The following is a 27,329-nucleotide window of genomic DNA, read 5'->3' as shown; positions in this document are numbered from 1 at the left end:
AGAGTTTCTTCAGTCACGCTTGAAGTTTTTTAGTCTAAGATTCGTAACAGATTTAAAAAATCCAAGGCTGTCTTTTAACACACTTACAGACTCCTGTGACTGGCACCCAGGCTGTAAAAGAAACTCATCAGGACCTGCCCAGTAAGTGCAAACTCGCCAAACAATTACAGAACTTGGCAGTTTACTCTTGATCAGTTACTATGTCTTTAGTGCTTCTTGCTCTTCAGTTGAGAGGCACCCTCTATTAACTTTCTATCAAGCCCCACTCAAACATGACAGTTCAGCAAGAGGGTGAGCCAGAAGGCGTGCACCCCAAAATGAAATGAGCTTGTTGTCTCCAAAGCACTTCTCTGCACCAGCACCCCAGCTCTGTAGTCAGTGTTTGTTTAAAGGATTGGCCTTTTGGGAGACTGAAATAATGGTAAGTTTTCCTCCACCCATTTTTAAGCAGCAGGTAACGTCACTTTCAAAACGATGCATCTGCCTGCCGATGCTGCAGCTGCGGGACGTTTGGTCGTGTTTCTGTACGCAAGCACAGTCCATGTCTGCTCACAGCCCGGCTCAGCCCATCAGGCCGGCTCACTGACTGAATGTAGTTCCACGTAACAGTCCTCCAGCTTCACTCGATTACAGCCTCGGCAACCCAGCCCAACTTCCACCCCTGACTTTTTTTAAGCTGTTAGTGACTGCAACACCCGCGAAAGGAAGCAGCCTGGCAGGCCTGGAGCCTTAAATAGTTTCCTGTGCCACGAGGCAGAGAGTGTGAGCAAGATAATGACAAGCTCCTCTGGCTGCAAACTTGGTGACACTGGATGTGCATGGAGAGCAGAGTTCACGGATTGAGGATGCTCAGCACAATGGCCTGATTTTCTGATGGGCTGAGCATTTGCCTGCAGAGTCTCCATTGATCCACTTTGGGCACTTTCTTTTTCTTGTGAGTAACATCTCACAGGCGGCAGATGAAAAGGAAGGTGTACTTGACACCGCAGTGAAAGAAACGCTGGACTGCAGCAGTGCACAAATTCAGAACAGAGGTGTGCCAGGTCGCTGGGGAGGCTGGAGCTTGGTCCTCGGTAGCACAGATTTGAATTGCGTTGTTAGCATTGCTTTTATTTCTAAATTACTTTGATGAAGGCTGGTCTGAATAAGTCCAACGAGGATCTGAATCATCTGTTGGGGGACCTCAACCAGTTTGCCAGCAGCGTGCCAAGAGATTTCATTGCACAGACTGACGGAGATTTATTTGCATACAGTGTCACACGTCGCATCCTGCCCAAGACAAGTAACAGGAGAGACAAACGCCCTCCCACTCTTTCAGAGTAATAATAGCAATATAACCTTTTCAGTACTGCAACGTGCACCTTAGAGAAGACATCTCTTAAAAGAACAGTGCGGAGAGAAGAACTCCTTGGGTAACATACCTAAGAAAACCTGTACTCTCCCATAAGCTTCCCAGGGCAGAGGCTGAGGAGTCTGAAATGAGAGGAAGAGGAGCTACTGGAGGAAGTGCAACCACCACCCTCACATCACGCAGGCTGCACTGGACCAGGGAAGAGGGAGGAAGTGACATTTTTTTATTTGCTTTAGGGATTTGGGGCACAGAAAAGTGATACTTTTTTCTTTAACTGACAAGCACTAGATTATATTTATGAAAATATGACAGCATCCTGCTACAGTTGTATATAGATACTTTGGGTGATTATAGAACAAAGTTCTATAAGTCAGAACAAAGATGGTTAAAAGCAGTATTTAAACACCATCTAAAATGTTCCTAAACCTCCCTTAATACATGCTGGGCAGGAACATAGTCCCTAAAGGCTGCCATTTTAATTATAAATGCATTAGGAAATGGTGCCTGTTGACAGGTATCAAGGCAAAAATACCCAGAGCTGCAGCCAGGAAAAATGAGGAAATTTGCACAGCTCTTTTAGGGGTATAACATAATAACACCACACTAATAGCACTAATAGTAGTAATGAGAGTTTGACAGGGATGCTGTACATCCAAGCGAAATGCCAAGTCTGCAGCTGTGCCTCAGAGGCTGAGCTCTGGAGGCATGTCACCCAGCGGAAGCATGGGGCGAGTCCCTCTGCACTGTCCCAGCACAGGGCGCTTCTATCCTAGAAACAGATCTTTGACACCCTTTCTTTGCAGCAAACCCGTACCAACCAACAGTCCCAAAGGTAAAGGGTGCTAGCAATTGCTTTTAAGGGCCGCACCCTTCCACAGGCTTGTCTTTATCCCTTTTTCCTGAAAGGATGAGGCATTAGGTAATAGGTCTCTGCTGTCACTGCTGGAATGGAGCCAGGTACCACCATGGCACCGCAAGATGCTCACACAAATGTTAACAAAGTCCTAACGAACCCTTTTCTTCTTGCTGCATCATATGATCAGCAAGTATTTTATTGGTATTTTTCTCCAAAAGGCACACTCCCTCCTAGAATTACTGAAAGAAAGTGAATTGCTTTGGCCCAAGTGCTGCCATTTTCCTTCAGAAATCGCTTTGCTGCTATCTCTGTTCAAATTTTCCTTTTAGTCCTGATGGGCGCGTGACCCTCTCCCGAGGTACTCCTCTCCTGCCCCGTGAGCCCGGCTCCCTTCCCACTGGTAAACATGCAGAATAATTCCACTAACCGCATGAGAAGAACAAGGACAAACTACATCTAGTGTCCATTCCAATCGCTCCAGCAAGCTCTTAGGCAGCAACCAAAATCAGGAAATCCAGAAGGAGGCATAAGAAACCTCCCATCAGGCAGAGGGAAGATAACCCACCTCCTTGGAAGACATCACCTGAATGTGTAATAGTGAGAGATTGATTTAAACTTGGAAGCAGGAGTGTTTTTTAACCTTCCGAAGCTCTTGCCTACCTTTTGACTCTGGATGTTCTTATAGCTCACATAAACGTCCAAACTGCCCTTGAATTGTGCTGTCTGTGGAAGAAGCTCCGATGTCTGAATGCACGCTGTCTGAAAGAGTATTTCCTTGAATTCATTTGGAATTTGCTGCCTTTTCAATTTCATTGACTGCTCCATATCCTTCCTGTATGCAGCAGGCAAAATATATATGGCCCTCGTCTTTTTCTGGCTCAGTTACTACCTTATAGGCTTTTTCTTTTCTACACTTTCCCTTAAAGGAAAGGATTTCAAACTTCTGATTTATTCCAAGTTGCTCTCAAGCATTCTCATCAGTCTCCTCTGAATTCCCTTTACTCCTACAGTGCAGAGGTAGTCCCAGTGACTAAAGTTGGGATATTTTCATCCCCAGTTGTCCTACAAAGGAGATTTATAACATTTTTAATGCTTGTCTCCACCCTGTGCTCCTCCAACACCTGCTCTGCTTTTTTATCACCTCCAGCAAAGAAACGGGCAGGAAGAAACTACACAGAAGTAGCTTTCACAAAGAAGCTACACTACGAAACAGAACCGGAGCTGCCTTAGCGTTCATACTCTCCTCCCTGCTCTGCTTGGTTTCTTGTTTAGTTTGAAAAGAAACTGAGTCCTTTGGGAATTCACTTCATAACCTGCTCATGCGACCTCTCCTGCCTTACCCTCTATATTCTGGATCATTCTTCAACTTCTGCTGCCTTGTCTGATTTAATGACACCTCATTGCTGTGAAAGCCCCCAGTGAAGCAGCAGGAACATTCGCCCCCATCAGTGCAAGAAGAAATGGGCAGAAGAAATGATGGTGGCAGCACTGAAAAATCACCAGGGGAAATGAAGTACATAAAAATGACAGCATTGATCATTCTTTACAATCCCCTAACAGCTCGCTGCATGCTGCTGCGGCAGAGCCTCCCTTGTCAATACCTCTGAATATTTTTTCAGAGAAATTAAGTGCGGGGTAGAAGCTGCTTTACCTCTGTGGCTGTCTGGGCTTTGCAGGAGCTGTGTCTACACTGGCTATGTCTACAAAGGCTACAGACTATGTACACTGGGGCTCTATCGACACTGGGAAGTGAGAATGGACTCCAAGCAGTGCTAGGTATGTGGGCCAGCCTTGTGGCACGCACCTCTCCACCACCGCAGTGGCTGTAGCATGGGCTCGATGTACCAGAGGTGAATTTAGGAGGGCTTGAACATCCCAAGGGATCTGCTCCTGGATGGTGCTGAGCCTTAGTCACCCTCGATCTGTCCAGACCACACAAATGAGGGCTGTGTGGAAGGGCTGAACATACTCAGGCCCCATGCCTCACAAGAAGTAAGGCCAAGGCTCAGTCCATGTCTGGATGCATGATTATGGGTATGCGGTGCAGATACAAGAGGGGACTCAAGAAATAGCACAGACTCCTGCTGAAGTGACAGCACAAACCCAGAAAGGCTGGGCACTGCCTTTCCTGCCCCCCAAAATAATGTTAAGAAAGTGGTAAAACTGCAGCCCAGGACTAGCCTTGTGCCCTAGGGAGCTGTGCTGTAAGAAGGGTGGGAACAGGACTAGCGCAGTGCTTCAGTGCTTTACATTTACTGTAATGAGTGGTTTTACATGAACACTTCTAACCTAAGGCAGAATTATTATTAAGTGTCACTAGTGATTATAAATGAAGCTGGATCCCTGACCCCGTAAAGCTCTGGCAGAACAAGAAACGTGAATCAGGACACAAGCATGTCAGGCAGAGGATGTAGATCCCAGGAGCAGCTGTAACTTATAGGATAGGGCAAGGAGAAGCAGCAGGGCAGTAGGCACATTCCTCCTACACAGTGTCAAAGGTACTCATCTCAGGAAGCTTTAGCACGAGGAGTAAATCCTTCTTTGTTTTAAATAATTCTATCACTTACTTCCTCTGTGTTTATGGAGCTTTTCCTCCACAAAGTGAACAGAGAGTGAAGCTGCAGTCAACCAGTTCTGCTAGAGCACCACGGGGTAAGAAATGCCACTGGGAAACCCAGCTTCAGACAAAGTCTTGGCCCCTTCTCAGGCTGCTGCCCTCCCGGGGGAGTGGGAAGCCTCAAAAAGCCAAGGTAAAACCACACATGGGATGAAGCAAACTTGAGCCACTTCAGATTTTAAAGCCAATGTGGGGGAACCCAGATATGAGCCTGCTCCATTAGATGAGGACTCAGCATGAATTCAGAACCATGGGACCTTATTTCCCAGCTCCATGTCTGATATGGTTGAGATCGCATGAGACGGGAGGTTTTGGCTCCTTTCACTAAACTTACATGAATATCTTTCGGGTTTAGAGCGCCGCTGTATTCCAGAATTTTGTGCACATGGTGGGCAGCAAGTGAGACACGGGCATCATTGTGAAGTTTCTCTTTCTGACCACCTACAAGCTGGTGACTTCCTCGAGAGAACGTACTCTGAAGCACGCAGATGGGTGTGGGCACTCTGAAGAGCAGTAAACAACACAATCACAGGGATCACATATTTCACAGCCCCCAGTGGGACGACTGAAAATGGAAGGCAGTCAAGAACAGATGTCTGGTATCCAGTTATTAGTCTGGATCTCCCTAAAAACCCAAGCACCTCAAACTCTGAAAGGATTAAACTTGTGTCCATGTATTTAGCAAGTGAGTGCTATTTGAGCCTGAGCTTTGTAACTCTCCTTACTGCAGAGACGAGAAATGATATGAACATCAGGATTTCATTAGAGAGCCCTCTCTCGTCTGTAGGCTAAATATCATGGGGGATGTAAACACTTCTGATGAGACTGATGAGAAAGCGTTTGGCAATGTGGTCTTTTCCGATCTGCTGGATGCCAAAAGAGAGGTGAGGAGGAAAGACATCATTGAGGATGGGGTGAGGAGCACAGAGCGGAATGTATTGGGATGCAGGTAAAAGGGAAAGCCTCAAAAGGAACTTCAGGGCAAAACACAGACTGTAAGACTCCTGTAGCAGCGTTAGCTTGCTGAATGAAAGGTAGGGAGGCCACATCATTTGGGGCATCAGAAATCAGAGCTGATACAGGGTAAAGGAGCTTCTGCCAGGAGGTGCAATCGTACCTGGATCTCCCCAGCACAGCATACCTTTGGATCCAGCACACCCAAGGTGACCTGGCAAACCCTTACCAACACAACAGGCAGCAAGGGAGGGCCCGCAGTGACAACCAGGGCCAGGCAGGGCCAGGCACGGAGACAAGTGTCTGGCCAGGACGTGCCACTGCCCTGCAGCAAGCCAGCTAGGCTTTGCCGAGCTGTCAGCCCCACAACGCAGCTAGGCGCACGTACGGAGGTGAAAGGATGTCTCTGCTGAAACTGATGACCACAGATGACCTCCTGCTGCCATCGCCCCAGGAATCAAGAGGATCTCTACCTACTCTCCTGCCCCTTCTCCGATGCCAGTGCAGGCATCTGGAGTTGGCAGCTGCCTCCCACCCATTATCACATCTCATTTTCTGGGCCAGCTGTCAACTAAGCCGGTTTGTCGGTGCAACCTCCCCACCTTCCAGCTCCAGAAGCAGCCCACAGTGTGCTGTTCTGCCGGCCCCACAGGCGAGAGGCTGGTTGTCAGCTGTCACGCAGAGTAAGCTCTGGACCACCTGCAAACAAGCAATGGGAACAAGAAGCCACTGTGTGGAGTGCTGGTGTGCAGCCCTGCCTGGAATAAAATATCCTCCGTCCCTTTTAGCCTGGTCTTTCCACTTCAGTCACATGCAAACATCTTCTCTTCCATTTGAAAGGTCTCTTCAGAGAAGAGTTTCTGCCCTCCCTCCCAAAACAATGCAGCAAGTTGTGGGGTGCTGTCCTATAGCTCACATCTCCTCTAGGGAGGAGGGAACGTACGCGGGCAACTTTTCCTCCAAATGCCCCCCAGGTTGGTAGCTAATCAAAGCAGTCACTGCTTCGCTCCAATGGCTGATTGCAGCACTGGCTTTTCGCCCTTCCCTCACCCCATTAGTTGATCAGGGTCAAACGCTGGGCTCTGAGACTGCTTCCCCTCCGTCTGCTGCTGCTGGCTAGAGGCTGCCAAGGTAGGAAGGGAACAGGAACGAGGCTGAAGTGAGCAGCACATCCTGCAGCCAGTAATCACTCGGGCTGGGGCAACATTTATCAGGCAAGGGAATGGCAGAGCACTCCTACACTTTCACCCTCAGGAGCTTGCTGCAGCACACTCGGAGCCCACGGTGCTTGAACACAAAGAGCAGCAGGGGCGATGAGGCAGTATGAGCTTCCATGGGGGCTGTGCAAACCTCACGATGGCCCCCAGGTTTTCAGTGAGAGCATGATCCTGCTCTGATCTCTAAGATCCCCCCTCCATGGTGCTACTGAGCACAGCCAGCAAAGATGCATGGGCACTCTTCTGCAGTGCTGGTGAACCTTGAAAAGCAGGAGGCACGCCTCTCTCGGGAGGGTGCACGGCTGGTGTAGCGGCTGCACTGCTGCAGGCAGGCTGGGAGGGAGGTCCGGAGAGCTTTCTGTCTCCAGCAGCAGAAGGAAGACTGCTGCCAGCTGCTGCACGTCCCCAGTCAGCACTCTGTGCAGCACATCCAAGTCTGAAGGCTGCAGATAAGGGGCGAGTGCTTTGCGATAAAGTTGCTTTTAAAGGAAGCATCTCCTACAGGAGCTCGCAGCATGCTCTGCCTCAGGAAGGGGGGAGGAGGGAAAGGGCAAAGGCCAGAGAGGAAATGTCTCAGCCTGGCTCCATACCTCATCGCCTGCATTCCCAGCGCTCACAGCGAGCAGGGATGGAAACCAAAGGGTTTTTTTCCGTCTTCCTAAAATGGGCTACACTCTTCCTTCCCTGCTAGCTGCTGAAATGACCTTGAAGAGAGCAAGGAGAGGGGCAAAAATCTGTACAAGACGCAGCAGCAGCATGCGCTTGTATCTCATCTCCAGCAGCATTGTTGCCAAGGGTCATGAGGGGAGCTCCAGGAAGGATTCCTCAAGTTCTCCTAAAGCATCGCTGCACTGCCTCTGCCCTGCGTGCACTCATGGGAAGCGCTGTGCAAGGCAGCAAGACGAGACAGAGCTACAATCTGCCATGCTCACTGCTACGTGCTCACTGCTACGAGAGCTTTCCTTTTGCTTTCTGTGCTGGAGAAACCAACCTCTTCCCCCTAGAAACAGCAAAGACCAGCTCTCTGCTCTCCAGCCCACTCGTTCTCTGTGGAGCAGCAGGCAGAGCCTGGCTAAGCAAGGCAGTCTCCTGTGTTTGAAAGTAAGTAATCCTTCACAATATACAAGGCAATGCTGCGAGATGAACTTCCCAGAAAAAGTGACAATGCCTTGTGACTTGAGCAATTTAAAACTTATCTCGCAACAGCCTTGAAGATCAGATAGTTCTGTGCCAGGGCTGATTAGATGATGCAGCAGGTCTTCCTCATCTCTCATTTCCTTTTCGTTCTGCCTTCCTCCTGCCCTGCTGGCCTTCCTCCGCTTTTCTTTCATATTCCAGAGTTGGACTGGGGTTGCTTCTCCCTCAAGACAAAATGCAATGTGTCTTTCAGATCCAGAGGGCAGACAGCTGAAGGGGAAAGTTCGTATCCATCCTTCCCTGTACCTGCAAGCTGGAGGTGATTTATTGACTGAACAAGCCAGCTGCTAAGATGCCTGCTCAGCCTGGCAGGCAGCAGGCAGCAGACTTTTGTGGAAATGTTTGGGGTGCAGAGGAGCAAGGCTCACAAGTAGGCCAAGCCTGAGGGGAAGGGGAAAGCCTGCTGGAGAAAGTAACATCAACCTGGATCACACGTGTGGTTTTTTCTCTCCACCTGTATGCAAATGACAGCCCTTTTAGTCCTCTGTGTGCATGGCAGAGCAATATGGAAATAGGGAGGAAGGTGATCACAGCACAAGCTCCTCATGGTTCGTTTGTGGCTCCACTTTGCATCTCCCGTGGCTGCTCCAGCACAAGGCGTGGGTGGACACACATGGAGATGGGGAAGTGCTGGGCTCATGTGATATCCCAAGTCCACCAGTGCGTCCATCAGCGTCTTACAACGCATTCCTATAAAACCACCAGCAGAATATCACCCTCCAACCAAGGGGAACATTCCCAGCCCACGGGGAGTCCCCATGCAGTCACTGGGCTCTCTCTAGATGGTCTCTTATGTGAAGGGGCAGGCAAGGCTCTGCCAGCCCAGCCATTTGCCAGGGCTGTTCCCAAGCTTTTTTGGCCCCCATGATGTGCTCTAACACCCTCACAAAGGAGACACAACTACTCTGACGTGGCTCACCTCCTGTTCCTTCAGAAACCAGTTAGAGCCGAGTTGGGACTAGTTTGGGGTGGTGGTGACAGGACAATGACTAGGACCTCTTGCTGGTGATCACTGCTGGGCCCTGACAGAGCCTCTGGACTTTGGCTGCACTCAATTTATATAATTAACTACACAATCCCAGACTAATTCTTTGTGGTGTCAGAAAAGCCAGTCACTGGTGGGATAAAGTGGAATTAGGGATGTTTGGGTGGTGCATACTGGAGAGGAGTCTAATCAGCCCTATTCGAGGGACAGCCTCTCCAAACTGGGCTACACTGAGACACAGCAAATCAAGAGGAATTAACATCCGGCAGTTTGCTGGGTGAAAAAAATATAAATGAAAAAAAAAAAAAACAACAAACACAGCTGCTGCGTCTTAACTGTTCTCCACCCCCTCCAGGGACTTGAGGAAGAGCAGGCCTGTCAGCTGCTTCAAGACACATTATCCTCGCAGTTTCTTCCCAGTGTTTACAAGGAAGCGCTGCTGCTGCCTGTTTGGTTGCCTCTCAGTGTCAGTGCAGAGTGAGGTTCTCTCGAAGTTCACCCTCCGCAGGCTCCACCACCCAGGAGCGGGGCCAGACCTAACCCAACGCCGGATGAGGGCAGGCTCCCAGGGCTCTGTGCACTGCCTCGGTACCAGGCAGCGTGCTGCAGAGCCCAGCTCTTCCCAAGCCGCTTCTTTTCCAGTTGGTCCCCAGCCACCGTCAGGGGTGGCCCTTACCTCAAGATTTCCCCTCAGGCTCATCTGCTTCTGCTCCAAGTCCACTTGCAAAGACCATCCGTCCTTCCTTTGGATCCTGGTGGGATCCAAACTTGGGAAACATTCACCAAGCTTCTCCTTCTTTCCTGCCCCTTACGAGGCAAAGATCCAGAGTAACCACGATGCCATCCTCTTCCATGTTCATCTACCTTCGCTAAGTCAACAGGTGAGAAACGACATGAGACATGTCACAGTACAGTGAAAAGCCACACACTACGACAGAGACATCTCTGTCCAACGTTGGGTTAGGGCTCTGCTTCTGGAAAAGAGTAGGAACAGTGTCCCAGCAACCCAGGGGCAGGACCTGCCAGAGGGCACGTAGCAGAGAAGTCCATGTCACATCTCAGCAGGATTGCTCAGAGCCTGTGTCAGAGCAGATCTCAGGCCTGATGGCACTGCAGAAGCTTGAAGGACATGCTGCTGTTTAAGATTGTCAATGAGGTGACTACATCATTACCTTCACTTCACAGAAAGGAACACTGAGGGATGACGGGCACATGGCTTATCTTAAGCCCAGAAGGAGGCTAGGAGAAGAATTCGGGTATTTCTGTTTTCCAGTCACATCTCTCACATTCTTTTTGCTGCTGTCATGAAAGGCCAAATGTTTCCTATGATCAGGCCTTCCCTGATTTCTGGCTTCTCGCTCATAAATACTGGATGAGCAATGACAAAGATACAATCACCAGTTCAGCTGCGGACTGCCTGCCACGTGGCTCTGCCAAGGTAGACAGGGCCACCACTGCCATTTCACAGTGCCAGGAAAAATATTTTTCCCTTGAGATTAAAAAGCCCAGCTCCACAGCCTCCGTTCCCCTTTCCCTCTGGACATGCATGCATATACCCCTGCATTCGGCCCTAGACCAACCTGATCATGTAGAGAACCGCTGAGCTGAGGACGGAGAGCGCTGCATTATCCAGGCTCCTGCACTGCTGACCCAGCTCAGAGCTGCACGGCACCCGTGGCCGGCTGCCACCACCCGTCCCTCCAGCGGTGACACTGCTGTTTCTCGTGCTGCCACCTGCTCCGGGAGCCCTGGGGGCTTGGGCTGCTCTGTGCTTCGGGACCCTTGTGCCATCAAACTGCCACAAAAAGCTCGGAACAGCAGGGTCCCAATGAAACGTTCATCAACTTCTGTGATAAAAAAGCCAGTCGAGGGACACTGATTGAGGGGAACTAAAGCACTGTTGCTTTCTTGGATGACATTTGTTGTAAAATTCTGAAGATTTTTTTGTGAAGTTTTATTTTTGGTTCCTTTGTCCAGATCATACAAAGGATTTTTCATGTGTTTCTAGACTAAAACACCACATGCGTGGAGCAACCCACTTCAGGAAGGACTGGGGTAGGAGTACTTGAGAGGAGGCATATTTATCAAAAGTGGGGCAATTACCTCTACTCTCTCCAATTTTATGGCACACTCTTGTTGAAGAACTTCTCCAGAGACATTATCCAGCTCACAGCTCTAGCAGCTGCTGTTCTGCAGGACTTCTTGCTCAGGAAGGGACGAAACAAGGGAGGAATAATGACCAACTTATCCCTGACCATGCAGGAGCAGGGAAGGTGACAGAGGCTGGAAAGGCAGCAACCGGGGGACACTCATTCCTTGGAATGAAAACCCAGGGTGAAGGTCAGCATCGTTAACAACACGTTACAATTCTTTCCTGGTGACATGGTGCTGAATGAAAGGAACAAAAAGGTTCTTGTCCTGAAGTCAGAGATGCAGTTCCAAGTCCTTTTCCAAGAAGGCAATAAGGAGAATTTTGCAAAGAGATTGCATAAACATTTTCCACTCTAAAATGACTCTGGGAATGTGGAAATTGCCTCATCCTTTCCTTTAGCCCTTGGGGTATTCCTGCTTAATCAAAATGGGGAGAGGGAGGAGTGAAAGTAGAAGAGGAAGCTTAAAAATATGTATCCTTGTGAGAGAAGCAAGAATAAAATGTCATCTCTCGGCTCTGAAAAAGTTACCACATTGATTTCTGCTTCATAAAAATGAGGTTAAGTTGAATGCATTAAGCTGGCAAACCGCATAATTACATGTCCTGAAACTGTCTTCGAAACAGCTCTTTTCACAGCGGTGCTCAGAAAATAACTTCATCAATAAGGCTCTTGCCCATTAAACCTTCGCACCTCTCTGTGCCTTGCTCAGGAGTGAAGCTTGTCCTTCCCCAGAAAGATTTTTTCCTCCTTTCACCTCAAACTAGTGGAAAAAGTTAGGCTGTTTTGCATTGCATTAGCATATTTCTGGCAAAGAAGTAAGGAGGATAAAAACCAACCGTCTTCTCAGGGCTGGGGCTTTCCAGCTCTGATTCCCCACACATGGTGTGCTGCAGAGTCTTGCACTGTGGCTGGCAGCTTTTTTCTCCAGAGTGGAAGTGAGAATTGCTTGGAACCTCGGGTTTTGTCCACTGAGCCCTTGTGCAGCCCCCCTGGCAGGATGAGTCCTGCCCTTTCTGCCCGGCTAGCATCGCCCTGTCCCCCTGCCTCTGCACCTTCAAAAGGCAAGAGCTTGCCTTCAGCTACCTCGTTCGCATGGCAACGCCTGTGACTTCTTCGGCTCACGGTATTATCCAGCGCTGGTGCTGAAGCCTCGGGTCTGAACGCTGCACTTTCTCCTAGCCAGCTTTGTCTGGGAGGGAGATCAGGGCTTCTTGCTCTGCCTCGAGCCCCACAGCATAACAGCACTTTCCACAGGGTGTAGCAAGTGTCTACAGACAGGGAGATGTGGTGATAACTGCCTGTTCTCTCCCAGTGGCCCTGTCCTCCTGCTGGAACAGAATGGACTGGGTAGGTCCCCACTACCCTGGATTTATCTGGCGTGCAGAGGTGCCCCCGAGCGCCCAGCAGGTCTGGGGGATGACAAACAATCAAATCAGACTTGCCCTCACCCATCAACTGCTTCAGAGCACACAAAAACACTCTGTGGGGAAATGAAGCAATCAGCTTCAATTTCTCGTGTCAAAAAGCACCCCAATGCTGTTGTGTTCCTTCTTACACTCCCAAATCCCCTCTTCGTCCTTTCCCACTAACCAGCTTCTATTTTTTTTCCCCCATGGCCCTATCTGGGCCAAGGTCCTGCTTCATTCACACAACTTATGGATCTGGCACAGCCCTTTCCAACCCTGTCTCACTAAATAAGAAAAGTGAGGTGCGGAAATGCTGTTCTCTTCAGCTACCTCATTAAAGTTTTTCACTTGATATGAATGCAATCAATACTGCCTTCCTGAAGAAGCTTCAGTGACAGGAGCAATTAATTTGCTCCCACTTGCCAAGGCTAATGTGCCTCAGACACACTGGCCTTAAAGTATGGGGTGAGCCTGGCAGAACATTATTCCCACGCAGCTAAAACACATGGGAGAACGCCCCATCAATAGCATGCAGCCTCCATGGTAGGAAGTCTTGGAAAATGGCACGGATTGCAGCAGGAACCTCCTCGCACCAGGCTCCAGCACTTCTCCTTTGAGGACCCTCTGTTACTGTGACACAGCGGCAATAACAAAGGCTGCCAGAGAACCCCCTCAAAAACAATGGCCTGAAGACAAATGACAGGCAGCTGGCAGGATACGGGCGTCGAGCTGCGGGCAGCTGGTGCTGGCAGAGAAATGCAGAGACGTGAGCTCTCTGGGAGAAAAGCAAACCTACCACGGTGCCCAGCGAGGGGACGTGTAAGGAGGAAGCCGGGAGGACTCTGAGGGAAGAGGAAAATGAGAGGCTGGAGCAGCAACCAGCTCTCCCAGTGATTAGAGATCATTAGCAGATCAGCCTCTCTCTTTAGAAAGCCTTTATAATTCTATCACAGTGTGAAAGCCCAGACTGAGAGCCCTCTGACACACAGAACGAGAGGCTGGGCACAGGCAAGACCCTCTTATTGATGTGCCCTGTGCCCCAATCAGTGGGGACTTCTCTTCAGGGGTCTGTGGGGCCTTAAACCTCCCAGATGCTACTAAAGGGAGCCAGAGGCTTCCCAGGGCCAGCCCCACAGATGATTGTGTCATGCAGGCACCCGGCTACTAAGAACAGCCCAGAGACAAGCCACCGTGAGATGGCAAATGGCTTTCACTTGCTACGAGCTGCATCTGAACCACTGACCTAGAGACAAATGGCTCCGCGCCCTCCTCCCGGCCCCTCACGCCATCTATTCCCTGTATCATACCACGCTGTTGACAGGAGACGCATTAAGCACTGCCATAAGGTGACTATAAAAAAAGAAGAAGGCTTTTTCCTTTTTATGGCACCCTCTGTAGCTGCACAGCTATTCAAACATTTGCCTTGCTCCTTATAATTCATTATTACCCATTTTTTACGATACCATCTTTGCAACTGTGTATTCCCATTGCCCAGGTGGAAAGCTTAATTTGAATTATGGCAGCAGAACTTCCTGCTGGAGACAAACCCCACCAAAAAACTTCAGTTAAGGTTTCTTTCTCCCGAAAGGTGACACGGCCCAGGTTAGGGGTTGGGCCACTGGCTGCCCAGAGCCAGTGAGGGGAAGGTAATGTCTGCACAGAAATGCAGAACATTTTCCTTCTGTTGTCTGTCCCTGTTCTGCCAGGATATTCTGCTGCACAAGTGAAACAGTTCGATGTAAAGGCTGTGATAAAATCTTGAGCGACCTTCTTCTCGTGTGGCAACAAGGGGGTTTTGCTATTAATTTCAGTGCAGCCGGGATTTTCTCGAAAAGAAAAAGATGCTCCAGTTTTGGCACACTTTGTGCAGTAAGAATGCAAATTACTGTAACTGGCATTATGATCCTAATTAGCTCTTTGATGACATTAATACAAATGCTTGATAATTCTGCCTTCAGAAATGAGGTAATGCAAACTAAGGAAGAAACTCGGCCCATCCTCCCCCTCCCTGCCACATTCCCCGTATTTGCTGAGTCCGATTTTGCCCAGTGGAGGCCAGAGGTTTTAACGAGTTACTCTCATGGGTCTGCCTCGCTATTTAACACGACAGAATTGCAAACCATATCGATGAAAATCTGCTAAGCTATTTTCAACTGCTCGTGGAATGGGACCCTGCTGTGCTGCTCGAGTACAATAATTCCGTGCAGCTCCTCCCCTCTCAGGAGCCAGTTATGGATTTGGACTATCATTACATCCCCCAGGCCACTAGCCATGTTAAGTTAATTTAATTTAAGGAAGGCTACAAATAGGTCAGAAGAACCTAGGGGAATTAGCTGTTCAAATGAAAATGGAAATCAATTGGGAGCTACGATCTCGCAGTTGTTGGAAGCTTTCTCCTGGTCCTGCCCGGCGAGCCCTCTAGCCTTTGAATCAGCTTTCTGAATCTCTTTGAATCTTCCTAAAAGGGACGTCATCTTTCAGATGATGTAATCTGTGGCCAGTAACAGACCTGAGAAGATGCATTTCCTCCATTCTGAAACTTTTGTATAATATGGAAACTTGAGGGGAAAAAAGGACAGCATCCAGGAAGGTTTGCACGTTTTCATTGAAGTAATAGTCTGAAAATGACACAATTGTCCTTTCTTCAGGTTTCAGCTGCCAAAATTGAAAAGTACACCTTTTTTTGACAAAAATCCTTAAAAAATCCTCTCACTTATGACAATCTCTTATTATTGTGATATATATCAAAACCAGTTAGATCCTTTCCTTCTCACCATAGTCTCTCGCATAAGATTCTGAAAACAAAATGTTTTGGTTAGCATTGCCTACGTGCTACCTGAAAACCAATTTCCAGGAGCAGGATATTACTGTTGTGCCAATAAATGTTCCTTGTCCATAAGTCACAATAGTTTGATCTTAAATAGAGGATACTGCATCCTGGCACCAAACACTGGGGCAGATGTGCATAAAACAGGGAAAGCTCAGCAAATTGCTCTTAAGAAAAAAAAAATCAATCAATCTTCCTATGAAAACCTAAAGGGATTTTTTATTTTTGTTTAACACTCGCAGTCTGCACTGTCTTTTGATTGGGTATATGGGTTACAGGGCATTATTCTGCTTTATTATTTCTTCTGGGTGACCTTGGGATAAAGTCTGTAGGATATTACCATTCAGTCTGCTTTCTCTGAACAGTTTCTCAGGGATGACACCGCGAAGGCCCAGCTCCCTGTGCCTGGGAGTTGCAGCGTGCCCCTCTTTTCACATGGCCCAGAACCACAAACCTGCCTGGATACCCTGAATATCTGCTGGGGTGGGCCAAAGGCCGAGGTGAGAAGAGTTCCCCTCGGGTGCCACCAAGCCTGGCAGCATGAAGCAGGGTTAGGGTGGGCGTGCACAAGAAGCAAGTACTGCCTTCTGCAGTCTCTTCTATTTTTCTGCTGCCGTATCCTGAGCCCAGGTTTCTCCCTGCTGCAGCACAGCCACTTTCCCAACCACTCCAGAAAGCACAGGGGTCACCTGTAATCTTGTCACCTCTTGTTGGGCCACCTCTGGACTACTCCCATGGCTGCAACCGAGGCATGACAGGAGTACCTGTGCTTGTTCTCACCCTGGCAGCACAGCTCCAGACCCAGACTATGTTGGCTGCCCTGGATTTCTGCTAATGCACCTGGTAACTACCAGACACCAAAGCTTATAAGGCGATGAGCAGGCACGCTAGGCTCAGCCAGCTCAAGCATGCCTTCCTCCACTGCAGTCCAACTTCTGACTGCAGGACAGATACGGGCAGATACTTCAGAAAGACTCTATTTATATTCTGCCCTACTGGTAAATTCATTCCTTGGACCACTCATGCAAAATGGATAATGCAAATAAACTGCTACATTTGGAATTAAGCTTATTTTTGTACTCCAGTGAACATGAGCGCAATGGATTTTCTTTTTTTTTTTTTTTTCCCCTTCTTTAGGGTGTTTGCCAAGCTGCAGGCCCCAAAGCACTTGGTTCAGGTCTGGGGGAGGATGTCACAGCAATCTGCTGCTGCTGAGACAGAATGGCGCAGGCACTTCAAACCACTGGCTCTCGAGCCCACAGACTCATGACTAGCATTGATCTGGAACTGATGAGTGGCTGGCTGTTTTACAGCATTGCAGCCCTAGAGAAGGCTGCTCTCTCCTCACTGCAGGGTAAGTGATAAATTCATGCAGAGCATAGCCAATTGCAGGGGAAGAAACAGAAAGGCTCTCTCAACTCAGGAAGTGACCACTCATCCCTGTACTCACTCAGAGTGACACTAATGCATAGATGTAATGTTCATATAGGAGGCAGAGCAAGGAGACTGACATCTCTGTGCACACTGCATCCTCCTCTCCTCCTCAAACAGGACTCAGCGTCTCAGCAGTAGGTACAAGCGAGGAGCTAAGTTCCCCATGGCAGCAGTGATTGCTCCAAGAACTGTCAGCTAGGTTCCAGGGAGCACAACAGCTTCCTCCCACACAGAGATGAAGCAGCACTTCTCTTCCCCATCTCCTTGGTGCTTTGTAGCATGCACTGCACCAACGGCAAGGGATTGCCCCTTCTCTCTGCTTCCCTCCCTCATTCAAGAAGGTGGAAAACCTCCTATAGCCACACACTCTCTGGGAAACTGCTGCTTGGGTCGAGCCCTGTTTGAAAAAAGACTATCGTGTTTGCTCTGCTGGGCTCTGCAATGCATAACAGAGTCTGCATTGCAGTCTCCAACTGCAATCCAATACCATCTGTCCCTTCCACTTGCAGCACTGCATCACTCCAGGGAATCTGCTTTTCAGGAGGGATCCAGAGCGTGCCCAGCTATGCTGTCCCCTGGTGCCTAGCACAGCCAGCAGAAGGGCAGAATGCCCCACCCCGATCTGCAGTATGAGATTGGAACCACCACGGGCTGCTCAGTGAAACCCTGTGAGAAGCAAGACAGGAAAAGGGTGCAGAATTGCTTCCTTTTCACTATGTTTTTAAAAGAAAATCAGTGCTCTCAACAGCAATTATATTTAACTCCTCTTCGACCACTTTATGGAAAGGAAGTCAAGTAGCAGAGGTGTGCAAGTGCTGAGCCCTACACTCCTATGACTATGTAAATCAGCATCAAGGAGCTACGTTGGCATCAACCTAAGCCGCCAACTCCCCTTTCCTGAGTGTCAGAGGAGCAAGGCAACCAGGGGAAAAGACAACAGACCTGGAGATACTTCATTGCTCAGCCCAGTCTCCGAGCTACTGAGCCACACCAGGGAAGACATTTCTGCTTTACTGGTCTCCATCTTTCAATGCACATCCCGTCTGTCTGTACTATGAAGCAAATTAACCTAGTAGTGAATTCTTCAGGGCTGTAGCTGTCTCTCCCTATGCATCTGTACAGTACCTTGCACAATTTCGTCCCAAACTTCAGCAAGGTGTTGTGCTCTGCTCTAAGTGAAACATTCACAAATCATAAGGCTACAAAGATGAAGCCCGAGATTTGTAAGGTATGCACCAATGCTCTCCTTCTGAGTCCGTGACGCTGGGAGGAGGAAGTGGTTCACCTCCATCGTGAACTAGTGTTCTGACAGCCCGGTGCGATCTAGCCATGACTTGCATGGCTGCTTTCCCTTCACATTCCCAGGAGCACATTCTGCATTAGATCATGTTCTGCATCAGCCTGTGCTCCAAAGCAGAGGAGAAAGAATGGGGAAGAAGATGAAATTGCCTTGACCAGCTTTCATTGTCCTGAAAATATGCTACTGACATGTGGAGAAAGCTGCAGGGAGCTTTCTCTCTGCTTTGGAGAGCACAGAAACAGGAAAAAATAACTAATTTTCGAGCTGCTTGTAAGGTTGTGGCTTCACTCACAGTAAGCCTGACAACTCACCCTGCATATTGCAACTCCCCTGAGAACAGCACAGGATACTGGGGCTCTTGGTTTTCACCAGACCATTATGTTTTTAAACGGACCCTATTTGTCTGCAGAATGTTCTTCTTTCCTCTTCCCCTCTTTCATCATGTCAGAGAATTTAGAAAACAAGAAGGTTATAAATATATAACCAAGCCATTTATTCAGGAGCTAAGCATGTAGAAGTTGCTTGGGTAAATAAACGCCGCAGGTTCTGCAAATCAGCTGTCTCTAGACCCTTCCTCTGCGCTGTCTCTGGACCCCCTGGGGCTCTGAGAGGGCAAGACCACACTGTCTGGCTAACTGCTCCCCGCACAGCCAGCTCTAGCTTCACACTGCCTGCAGCAGACCCACGTGCACTTGCTCCCCACTCAACCCATGCATCCCCTCCCCAGAGCACACGCACTACAACCCTGAAGGAGATAGCACAGTCTCAAGTGACTGTGCAACAGCAAGCTGATGGCCCTTTTGGGAGCCTGCTAAAAGCAAAGCATTACACTCAAGACAATCTTTAGCATTCGCACTGGAATAAAGTGAGAGAATGGGCATTCAATCCAAGCACCTTTGTGTAATACCAGCATAAGCAGAGAAAAGATTTAGGATGCAAGTGCACCACAGCCTCTGCTCACCTCCTCCCACTGATGAATGTAGCGGATGAGCCGGGAGAGCCGCAGGAGCCGCAGGAGGCTGAGGATCTTAGTGAAGCGCACAATGCGCAGCGCCCGGGCTGTCTTGTACACCTCAGAGTCAATGCGGGTTTCAACGATCAGGAAGATGTAGTCAACGGGGATGGAGGAGATAAAATCCACCACAAACCAGCTCTTCAGGTACTTCATCTTGATACGCTGTGGGTCTAGGATGATCTCCGTGTTGTCCTCCACCACGATGCCTGTTCGGAAGTTGAGGACAAGGTCGATGAGGAAGAACGTGTCCGAAACCACATTGAAGACAATCCATGGGGTAGTGTTTTCATCCTTGAAGAAAGTGATGCCCACAGGGATGATGATCAGGTTCCCTACCATCAGCAGCAGCATGGTCAAATCCCAATAAAACCTGGACAGCAAGACAGAGACATGTGAGATCAGCTATGGAGTGGGAGACCAGGGAGCCCACATCAACAGAACTGATGTGCTTTATACATCTCTCCTGTCACTTGTTACCTAAGCTTTGCTAGTCTGCCTGATGTTTTCCCAGTGCACAAGCTGCTAACGTAATTAAGTGCTTAATAGCACAGGGACACTCATCTTCGGGCTAAGAGGGTTCAGAGAGGAATTGGGTACGTGGCTGGATGTACTCCCTGGAAAACTTTGACTGGGCCTTCACGGCCACCAAGAAGACAGAGGTATTTGAAGTTACTACAGTGACTGTTATGAAAAGGGACAGAACAAGTATCTAGAAGGGCTCAGAGTCAGCACGTCAATAAAGCCATTTGGGGTCACAGTCATCAGGCTTGCTCCTACTGTCTGATCCTCCTTTGGAAGCAGCCAGCGCTGGTAGCACTGGGATCAGAATAGAACTAGGAACGGCTGTGTTTGGTTTAGCTCTCTTGTTGAACCAAGCTTACACTGGGCTGGACTTGGAGTTTAGTTCACACTCTATAGACTCCTCTGCTGTACAGAAATGATCAATAAAGCTCAGAGTCATGCACCTGGAAATTATCTATTTCATTTTTAAAGTAAGCAACAACAACATTTAACTACTGTGTCATGAAGCAGTCTCCACGAAACTTATCTTCACTTCAGTGGCAAGTCAATATTATCCAGCAGGCCTTACAACAACACTCATTTTCGTTCTTGAAGACACACACAGCCTAAATACAGTTCCTAATTTATTTGTTTGGGCTTTTTAAAGATTTTCCCCAGGTTCTAGTGTAAACAATACACAATCACATGATGTTGCTGCAACTCAACCAGAGTGAGGACTGAATTTTTTTCTGGATCTCATACTTTGATGAGGAGTCTCACAAAGGACCCTCAGTGCCCAACACGTGTTCCAATCCCCACCAAATGTTTCACATGTAGAGATGCCAATGCACTGTGGTCTCACAATGCCAAGATTTCATTAGCTCTACATCGTATACTGCACGGCTGTTACTGTTACACTGTGAGGTATCATAAATAATTTACAAACTTGTCACAGTAAATGGACAAAGTGCACAGAACAAACTGATTACTGGGTTCGGTTGCTTATACCTGAAGATGAGACATTCAGAAAGCTGCTGTGGCTCTTCTAGTCGGTCACACCAATTAGCATGGTGTTTATATTCTTATTAACCTCCTGAGTACCAAATAAACCTAACTCCCTTGACTATAAAAAGGCAACAGCAAACTAACAGGACTCAAACACAAGGGAGAGAATTGTGCCTTCCTTTAAAGCAGATCACCACAATACCAGTGAAGTCAGTGGAGTGACTCTGGATTCCCAACGATGCAGTGAAGGAAACTGCTGGGTTTGCCAAAGAAGGGCATCCCCATGCTGCTTGCCCATCTGTCTGACCAATTACAGTCAAAATCATGGAAATGTTTTCGAAAAAAAATGGACTTGCCTCAAAGTTCCTCAAAATCTAGCTCTGGTAAGAATTGTTCAGCCCAAGCCCGTGCTGCAGACCAGACTGAGCTGCTGCAGAACAATGTCGCTGTAGTGAAGCAACTCATGGATTTGTTAAACTCTCAGCAGGAAAATCAAAGGGTAGAAGATAACTCAAAATCCCTGCCTGCACAGATTCTCTCTCCTTGGTGAGAACCTAACACTCTGAAGCACCTCTAAACATGTTTACGATCCCAGCCATTACACATGGACAGACAGGGCCACAAACCAGCAGCCTGCAATTCTCAGAAACGTTCAGCAGAGGCTGATGGCAACTGGCTTTTGTGTAAGCCAAGTTATCCACTAATGAGGTTTCCAAAAATGTCATCACCCATCTCCTTCTTGCTCTCAAGGTGCTATGCCCCTGCAGGCAAAGTATCATGCAGTCCTTGGCGTAGTATAGAAGTACAGTAGGTGCTGGTAGACACTCAGCCATGAGACAGGTCCGTGTGCTTCTGAGAGCAAGGCCGCGTCATACAGCAATATGCATTAATACAGTATAAATCCATGCTGCAGTCTTCCTTATTAAGGGTCTGAGATGATGCTGCATCTTTCCTAGTCAATTAATCTAGATAATCGCACAATAGCAGGAAGTCTGGAAGCAGTGTGTACGTTATTACTGAAAATAAATAACCTCCCAGCCATCTTTAATTTGCCTACAGGGGATACAGGAGGAAATATGCACAAAGAAAATTATTTTTCCCAAGTTTCAAATTAATGGCATGAGACAGATGTGGCCATACACACACAGATGCAAAGGTAAGTGGCTTTCCTCAGAGATCTTTGGATTTTCCTGCCTCTTATGTCTGCATTAGCTGGTGATTTCAGTACTAAGCGGCAAGTGGGGACGACGACAGCAGTGGCCAGGACTGCTCACAGTTCCAGTGAGCTCTACACACACAACCCCAGTAAAATGCTTTCTGTCTGACTGCTGCCCTGGTCTCTTGTAGTCAGGCATGGTCATACCACAGTCAGTTGTCCTGCATCCTGAGCTACAGGTTGGTGTGCACAGTATTCCAGCACAGCAAATTCACCTGCCTTTACAACATAAACTTCCTAGAAGTTAAAATTTAACTCTTAGGATTCCACAGTTCCTGCACATTGCATCTACATGGGAAGTATGATCTGCTCAGGGTGGCATCACTGGATTTACACTGAATAGATTCTCATGGACTGCAACACCTCAGAGGTCTAGTACCATCCATGTGTCATTTTGTATTTTCACTGAGGAACACTTTTCACGCCCTGTAAATTATTGGCCAGAATGAGTAACAGTGCATGCGATGTATGTAAGGGCAAGCACCAGCTGTTAATAACCCATGTTTTCTGTATTTCTGCACTTCCTTTCACCCAGGGATTCCACAGAGCTGATGGTAATGAAATTGGCTCCGCTGCACCCATGAGAGGCAGAGTTATTATCCCTGTCTTGCAAATAGAGAAGCCATGTGGCAAAATTGAGAGAATGGGATTTGTCCACTGAAGTCTGAGGCTAAGCAAGGACTACAACCTGAACTTGATTCTTGAGTCTCACCAGACTGGAAACTATTCTTATGGCTTGACAAAGGGTCTCACAGAGATTTGTATCATTGGCGTCTTCCTCTGATATCCTGTCTCCTCTCCTCTCTCCCTATTTTCAAGAGCCTACATAAAAAATTAATAAATATGAATGTACTGTTTTATTATAGCTGACTTAGTGCAACTGAGTAGCTCCCAGCATGGGGAACAGCCAGCACTATATAAAACAGATGTCTCGTTCGAACACACTTGTTTTCAATACTGCATCCTACTTCTATGCCACTTCTTGGAGCTGAAAATCACATTTTAACATGCACTGCTACCTTTGAATGGTTAATTCCAAATATATTATTTAGTTCTAACAGAATGTGTATGAGAATTAGTGTGTGAAAAGGCAATTCAAGAGTATATGCTCATTGAACATATTTGTTGTCATGCAGTTGATTTGATACGAAGAATGCTTCATAGGTATTAGTTTGTGGGCTTTGACGAGCAAGCTGGATCAGCCTTCTGTTCTGTCTAGTGCATAATTTAACAGCAGGCAAGGAATGTGGCTTTCAGATGTAATTTTTCTGTTAAATAAACCTTGATCTTTCAAAACAATTCTATGGTACAGTATAACCGTTTCTAGTGCACGAGCTCAGGAGGGATAGTGACCACTGGACTGAAAATAACAAACTGCAGGGGTTAGCTTGGTCAGCATCGCTGCGTCAGTCTAGCATTCACAGACCGCTCCTGAACAGGGCACATTTGTGGCCTTAACTTCTGTTCTCCTTGCTTGGTAGCGCTTGCACTGTCAAGAGAAAATAGACTTGGGCAACCTCACCTTTAAATTAACAAAGCTTTTTGGATGTTTTCAGCTTCTGCCGTAAGGCAGCCAACTCAGGGTTGAGCTGAGGAGCTGCCTGACAGTGCAGAGGAAGGAAGCAAAAATAAAAAGGCATCTAACTGAAAATGCCAGGGAGCCAGGATATCCTCACCAGCGATGAATTTAGCTCAGACACCTTGTCGAACCTTCCTAACCTTACAAGAGCACATCTTTAATGAACATATCTCGCTAATACCAAAACCAAAGACATATCCAATTGCTCTACCAAGCCCAGACAGGCGCAGTGCCTCAGTGCTGACTCAAGAAACAGAGTGCCACCTACTGAGTCACCAAAGTCATCTCGATCCTCCGCTTTGCATGGGGAGGAATGGCCATGTTATTTCTTTAAAGAGCTGATGAAAATCTGCCCTCTTCTGCAGAGTGGCAGCTCCCTTCCCCCTCCGGACTGCATGTTGAATTATACACTGCTGTGCTCACCAGCAACTATCCTGACAGGAAAGAGGCCACACTTTAATTCCCAGGACTGCTAGTCAGGCTAGAAATAGAAATTATCTTTTGTAAAGAGCATTATCGGATGTCAGCGTGGCTGGTGGGAGGAAAGTGTACTCCAGAAAGCAGCCATTCACATAGGTAACAGCACAGACGGGAGAAGGGAAAGAAAAAGGAGCTGGAAGAGCTCCTTCCCTGTCTCTGGAAGCATTATTTCTTCCAGATATGAGTAGGCGTATTTCTACTGGAGAGTTACAAAGTTTGCATTATTCACAGAGATAATAGCAAGAATGTGGTGATTCATTGCTCCTAAACACACCAAAGGATACTTAACCAGCTACTGAGTCCAAGAATTCACTTGCTAGAAGTGAATTTATTTATAGTGATTTATTCAAATACCTGTGCACTTGAAAACCTCTTTGAAATGAATACCCACCAAAAAAAAAAATTTCAAATTACTTACATAAATTTTCTGTGTGCTATATAATGGGAAATGAGAAGGGGAACCTATTTAAAGAGTAAGACAAACAGTTTTAATTCCTTCTGACCAACCCATGCAAATAATCTGTATGCTCTGCCATCCTGAGTAAAACCCCTGAGAGCACTGAGAATTAGCTGTGCACTATGACAGCACGAGGAAAAGGGCTCTGCTGTGCCCCAGCCTCCTGCAGAATTCCCTGGCCTTCTGCTCCGGCAGCGCTGGCTGCTTCTCCTTCAGGCAGAGCCTGCTGCTGATCTGAACTGTTCGTCTTCCCTTTCGACTTAGTCACCACAGTGATAATGATGCCTCAGCAGGGTACGGAAGAGTAAGGGGCGCCACCGAGTTACTTAGATGGGATGCAAGTCTGCATGTGATTAACTTTCCCATCAGGAGTGCGAGGACTATTAGCTAGTCAAGAATTTGAAGTGCTTACACAAGCAGGTGTATGATTAGGGATATCTCGCAGTACAGCACCCGCTACAAAGGAGGTGTACGCCTTGGGGCACTTCTGTTCCATCTAGATTTCTGAAAACTCATGTACTGCCTTTGACAAATTTTTCATAGAATTCAACTGTCGGTTTTACTTCAGGCAAGCTATTTTCTAAGGTCTCAGTTTCGCCTTTCACTTAGATTATCTCCAGTCTACATAATTGCTCACCTAATCCCCTCTGAACACCGCAGAATTCCATACCGTGTTTGGAGTTTAACACACATGCTCATATTATCATCTTCAGATATAATTACTGGATTTTGGTGAGTGGAAAATTAAGAAAGCTATTGCTTATGCAATAGTTTGGAATGGCATTTGCAGTCCAAGCAAGGTAGCACATTAGCTTTTTTATTGCTTCTCTATCATCAATTTTTAAATCTAACACTTCTCCATTAAACAGTAATCAACAGCCTGCATTTTTCAAAGTTATGTCCACACGTTAATTAAATCCCAGCAGACCTACGAATTATCATCCTACGTTATCAATAGAAAGACTGTAAGATACCAAAGATTTAAGCAATGTATTCAGAACTAGCATGTAGATAATATGGATGCCTAGTTTCAGAAGAGGTTTGCAGTTACGGTATATCCTGTAATTCACGGTAACAGCAAAGGGGAAATTTCCATTCTCCTTCTTTGTAGAAATAAACATACACATTACTTAGCGATATTTTTATTCCAGTTATAATACTTGACAATTTGCAAACAACATGTTTGAGGCACTGATGCATTTACCCTATTATAACAGAACACATTATGAATTATTCCCTTTCTTTAACTTACAAAGCATAATGCATTACATTAATATCAGTTAGCCTAAATTATTAGTTCTCTGATAATACCTATGATACACCCACTCTATTGTGAGGCTTCTTGAAGAGATGAAGATTTGCAGTATGGATGTTGTTATAGGAGGACTCCAAAGACTGGAGGACAAGTAAAGCAGCCCTTAGGCCAGGGGCAGGCTACCAGGGAAGGCATTTGTCTGTACCACGCCGTGGCACAATGCTCTGAGTGAAGGAGGAGTTGGGGGGCTGCCGGTACAGCCCCTGCTGCCAGTGCCCAGTGGCCTCTGGAGCAGCCAGAGCAGACCATGGGCAGCTTTCTTCTTGCTGGCACAAGTCTTGGACCTTGTGTTTTCCACTGGCTCTGGACAAAAACTGCAAAATGTGATGTGAGCTCGTTAGCAGCGGAGTGGCCTTTTTCTTCAAGCATTAGCTAAGAAGAAACAGCACAGCCGGCACCTTGCACAGGGAAATCTCACTCCCTGAGGTTCTGGATGGCTGTGACTGACGTGGGAGCTGCCAGAGGAGCCACACAAAACAGATTTACCAAGAGAGAGGCATTTCTACAGCCTCCATCTGGTACCACCGGTCAGTTTAAAACAGGCTTTGTGAATCAGCCCAGGCAGGCAGCCCTGCCGCTCTGTGGCTGTATCAGAACAACTTCACTCCCTTCCTTATTTTTCTGTCTCAGAAACCCCAAGCGCTTTCTCATCCTTGCACTGAAATGTACCAGTCATGAACCAAAGCCACGCTAAGAAAAGCACTGTTCAAGCATGCCAAAAAAATGGAACCTTGCCCCAAAACCTGCTGACACACCTTCTCATAAGTGTTTTAACACTCAAATTTAACTTTGTATCATCTGCTCCCCTAATCTGAGGAAGTTTAAGTGGCTTGGCTAGGACAACAGCACTCCAACCACTAGATAGTGCTATCTTTCACTCAAGTTCCTCCAAATGCCATGTGTGTGAACTACACAGCAAGTGGCATCACTAAGCTTGGTTTCATGCAGACCTAACAAACCTTGCAGGGTGTTGTTTCATTACAGTCTGAGGCATGTCAGGACAGAGGAGTTCACGAGGCTGCAGCGCTGCCGCCTGGCTTGCACACGTCCTGGGATAATGAGACTTCTGGACATCTAATCTGTAAAGTCAACATCTACCACCTAATCCTGCAGAGTGCTTAACAGAAACTGTACAAGCATTTTCAAGAGTTTTATGTGCAATATGCCATTCAATAAATGCAAATGTATTGGAACACTTACACCTACTCCTTGGCCTGCAGACATACTGTATCACACAGAAACAATATGCTCCTGCATTTCATTTCCAACAATGCTGAAACACAAACATGTCACAAGAACAAGAAAAGCCACAGTGGATTCTGCTCAAAGTAGTCAATTGACCACTCTCCTGAACTGACGCTGCCTTCCTGCCTGCAGATACCTGCCTAACATATTAAGTGGTAATTTAAATCTGCACTTAGAATCCAGCCTCCTCAGAAAGGTAAAAATAAATGCACAGACAGA

At 47.4% G+C, this 27,329-nt stretch overlaps 1 protein-coding gene across 6 annotated transcripts in view; it reads right to left on the bottom strand.

The window, feature by feature from the left end:
* Window positions 1–27,329, bottom strand: part of HCN4 (hyperpolarization activated cyclic nucleotide gated potassium channel 4) — a 164,209-nt gene that overhangs the window by 63,613 nt on the left and 73,267 nt on the right. For all 6 annotated transcript variants that reach the window (XR_005823422.1, XR_005823421.1, XM_040570396.1 and 3 more), the window contains one exon: window positions 19,259–19,682. Coding sequence is in view for 4 of the 6 variants with exons in the window: in XM_040570396.1 (XP_040426330.1) it covers window positions 19,259–19,682 (424 nt within the window). In the remaining 2 variants the exon portion in view is untranslated. The remainder of the gene's footprint in view (window positions 1–19,258; window positions 19,683–27,329) is intronic.

Source organism: Cygnus olor, chromosome 11 (assembly GCF_009769625.2).
Source record: "Cygnus olor isolate bCygOlo1 chromosome 11, bCygOlo1.pri.v2, whole genome shotgun sequence".
In the NCBI taxonomy this organism is placed as follows: Eukaryota; Metazoa; Chordata; class Aves; order Anseriformes; family Anatidae; genus Cygnus; species Cygnus olor.
Note: the sequence above shows the minus strand (reverse complement) of the source record. Positions and strands in the feature narration are given on the sequence as shown.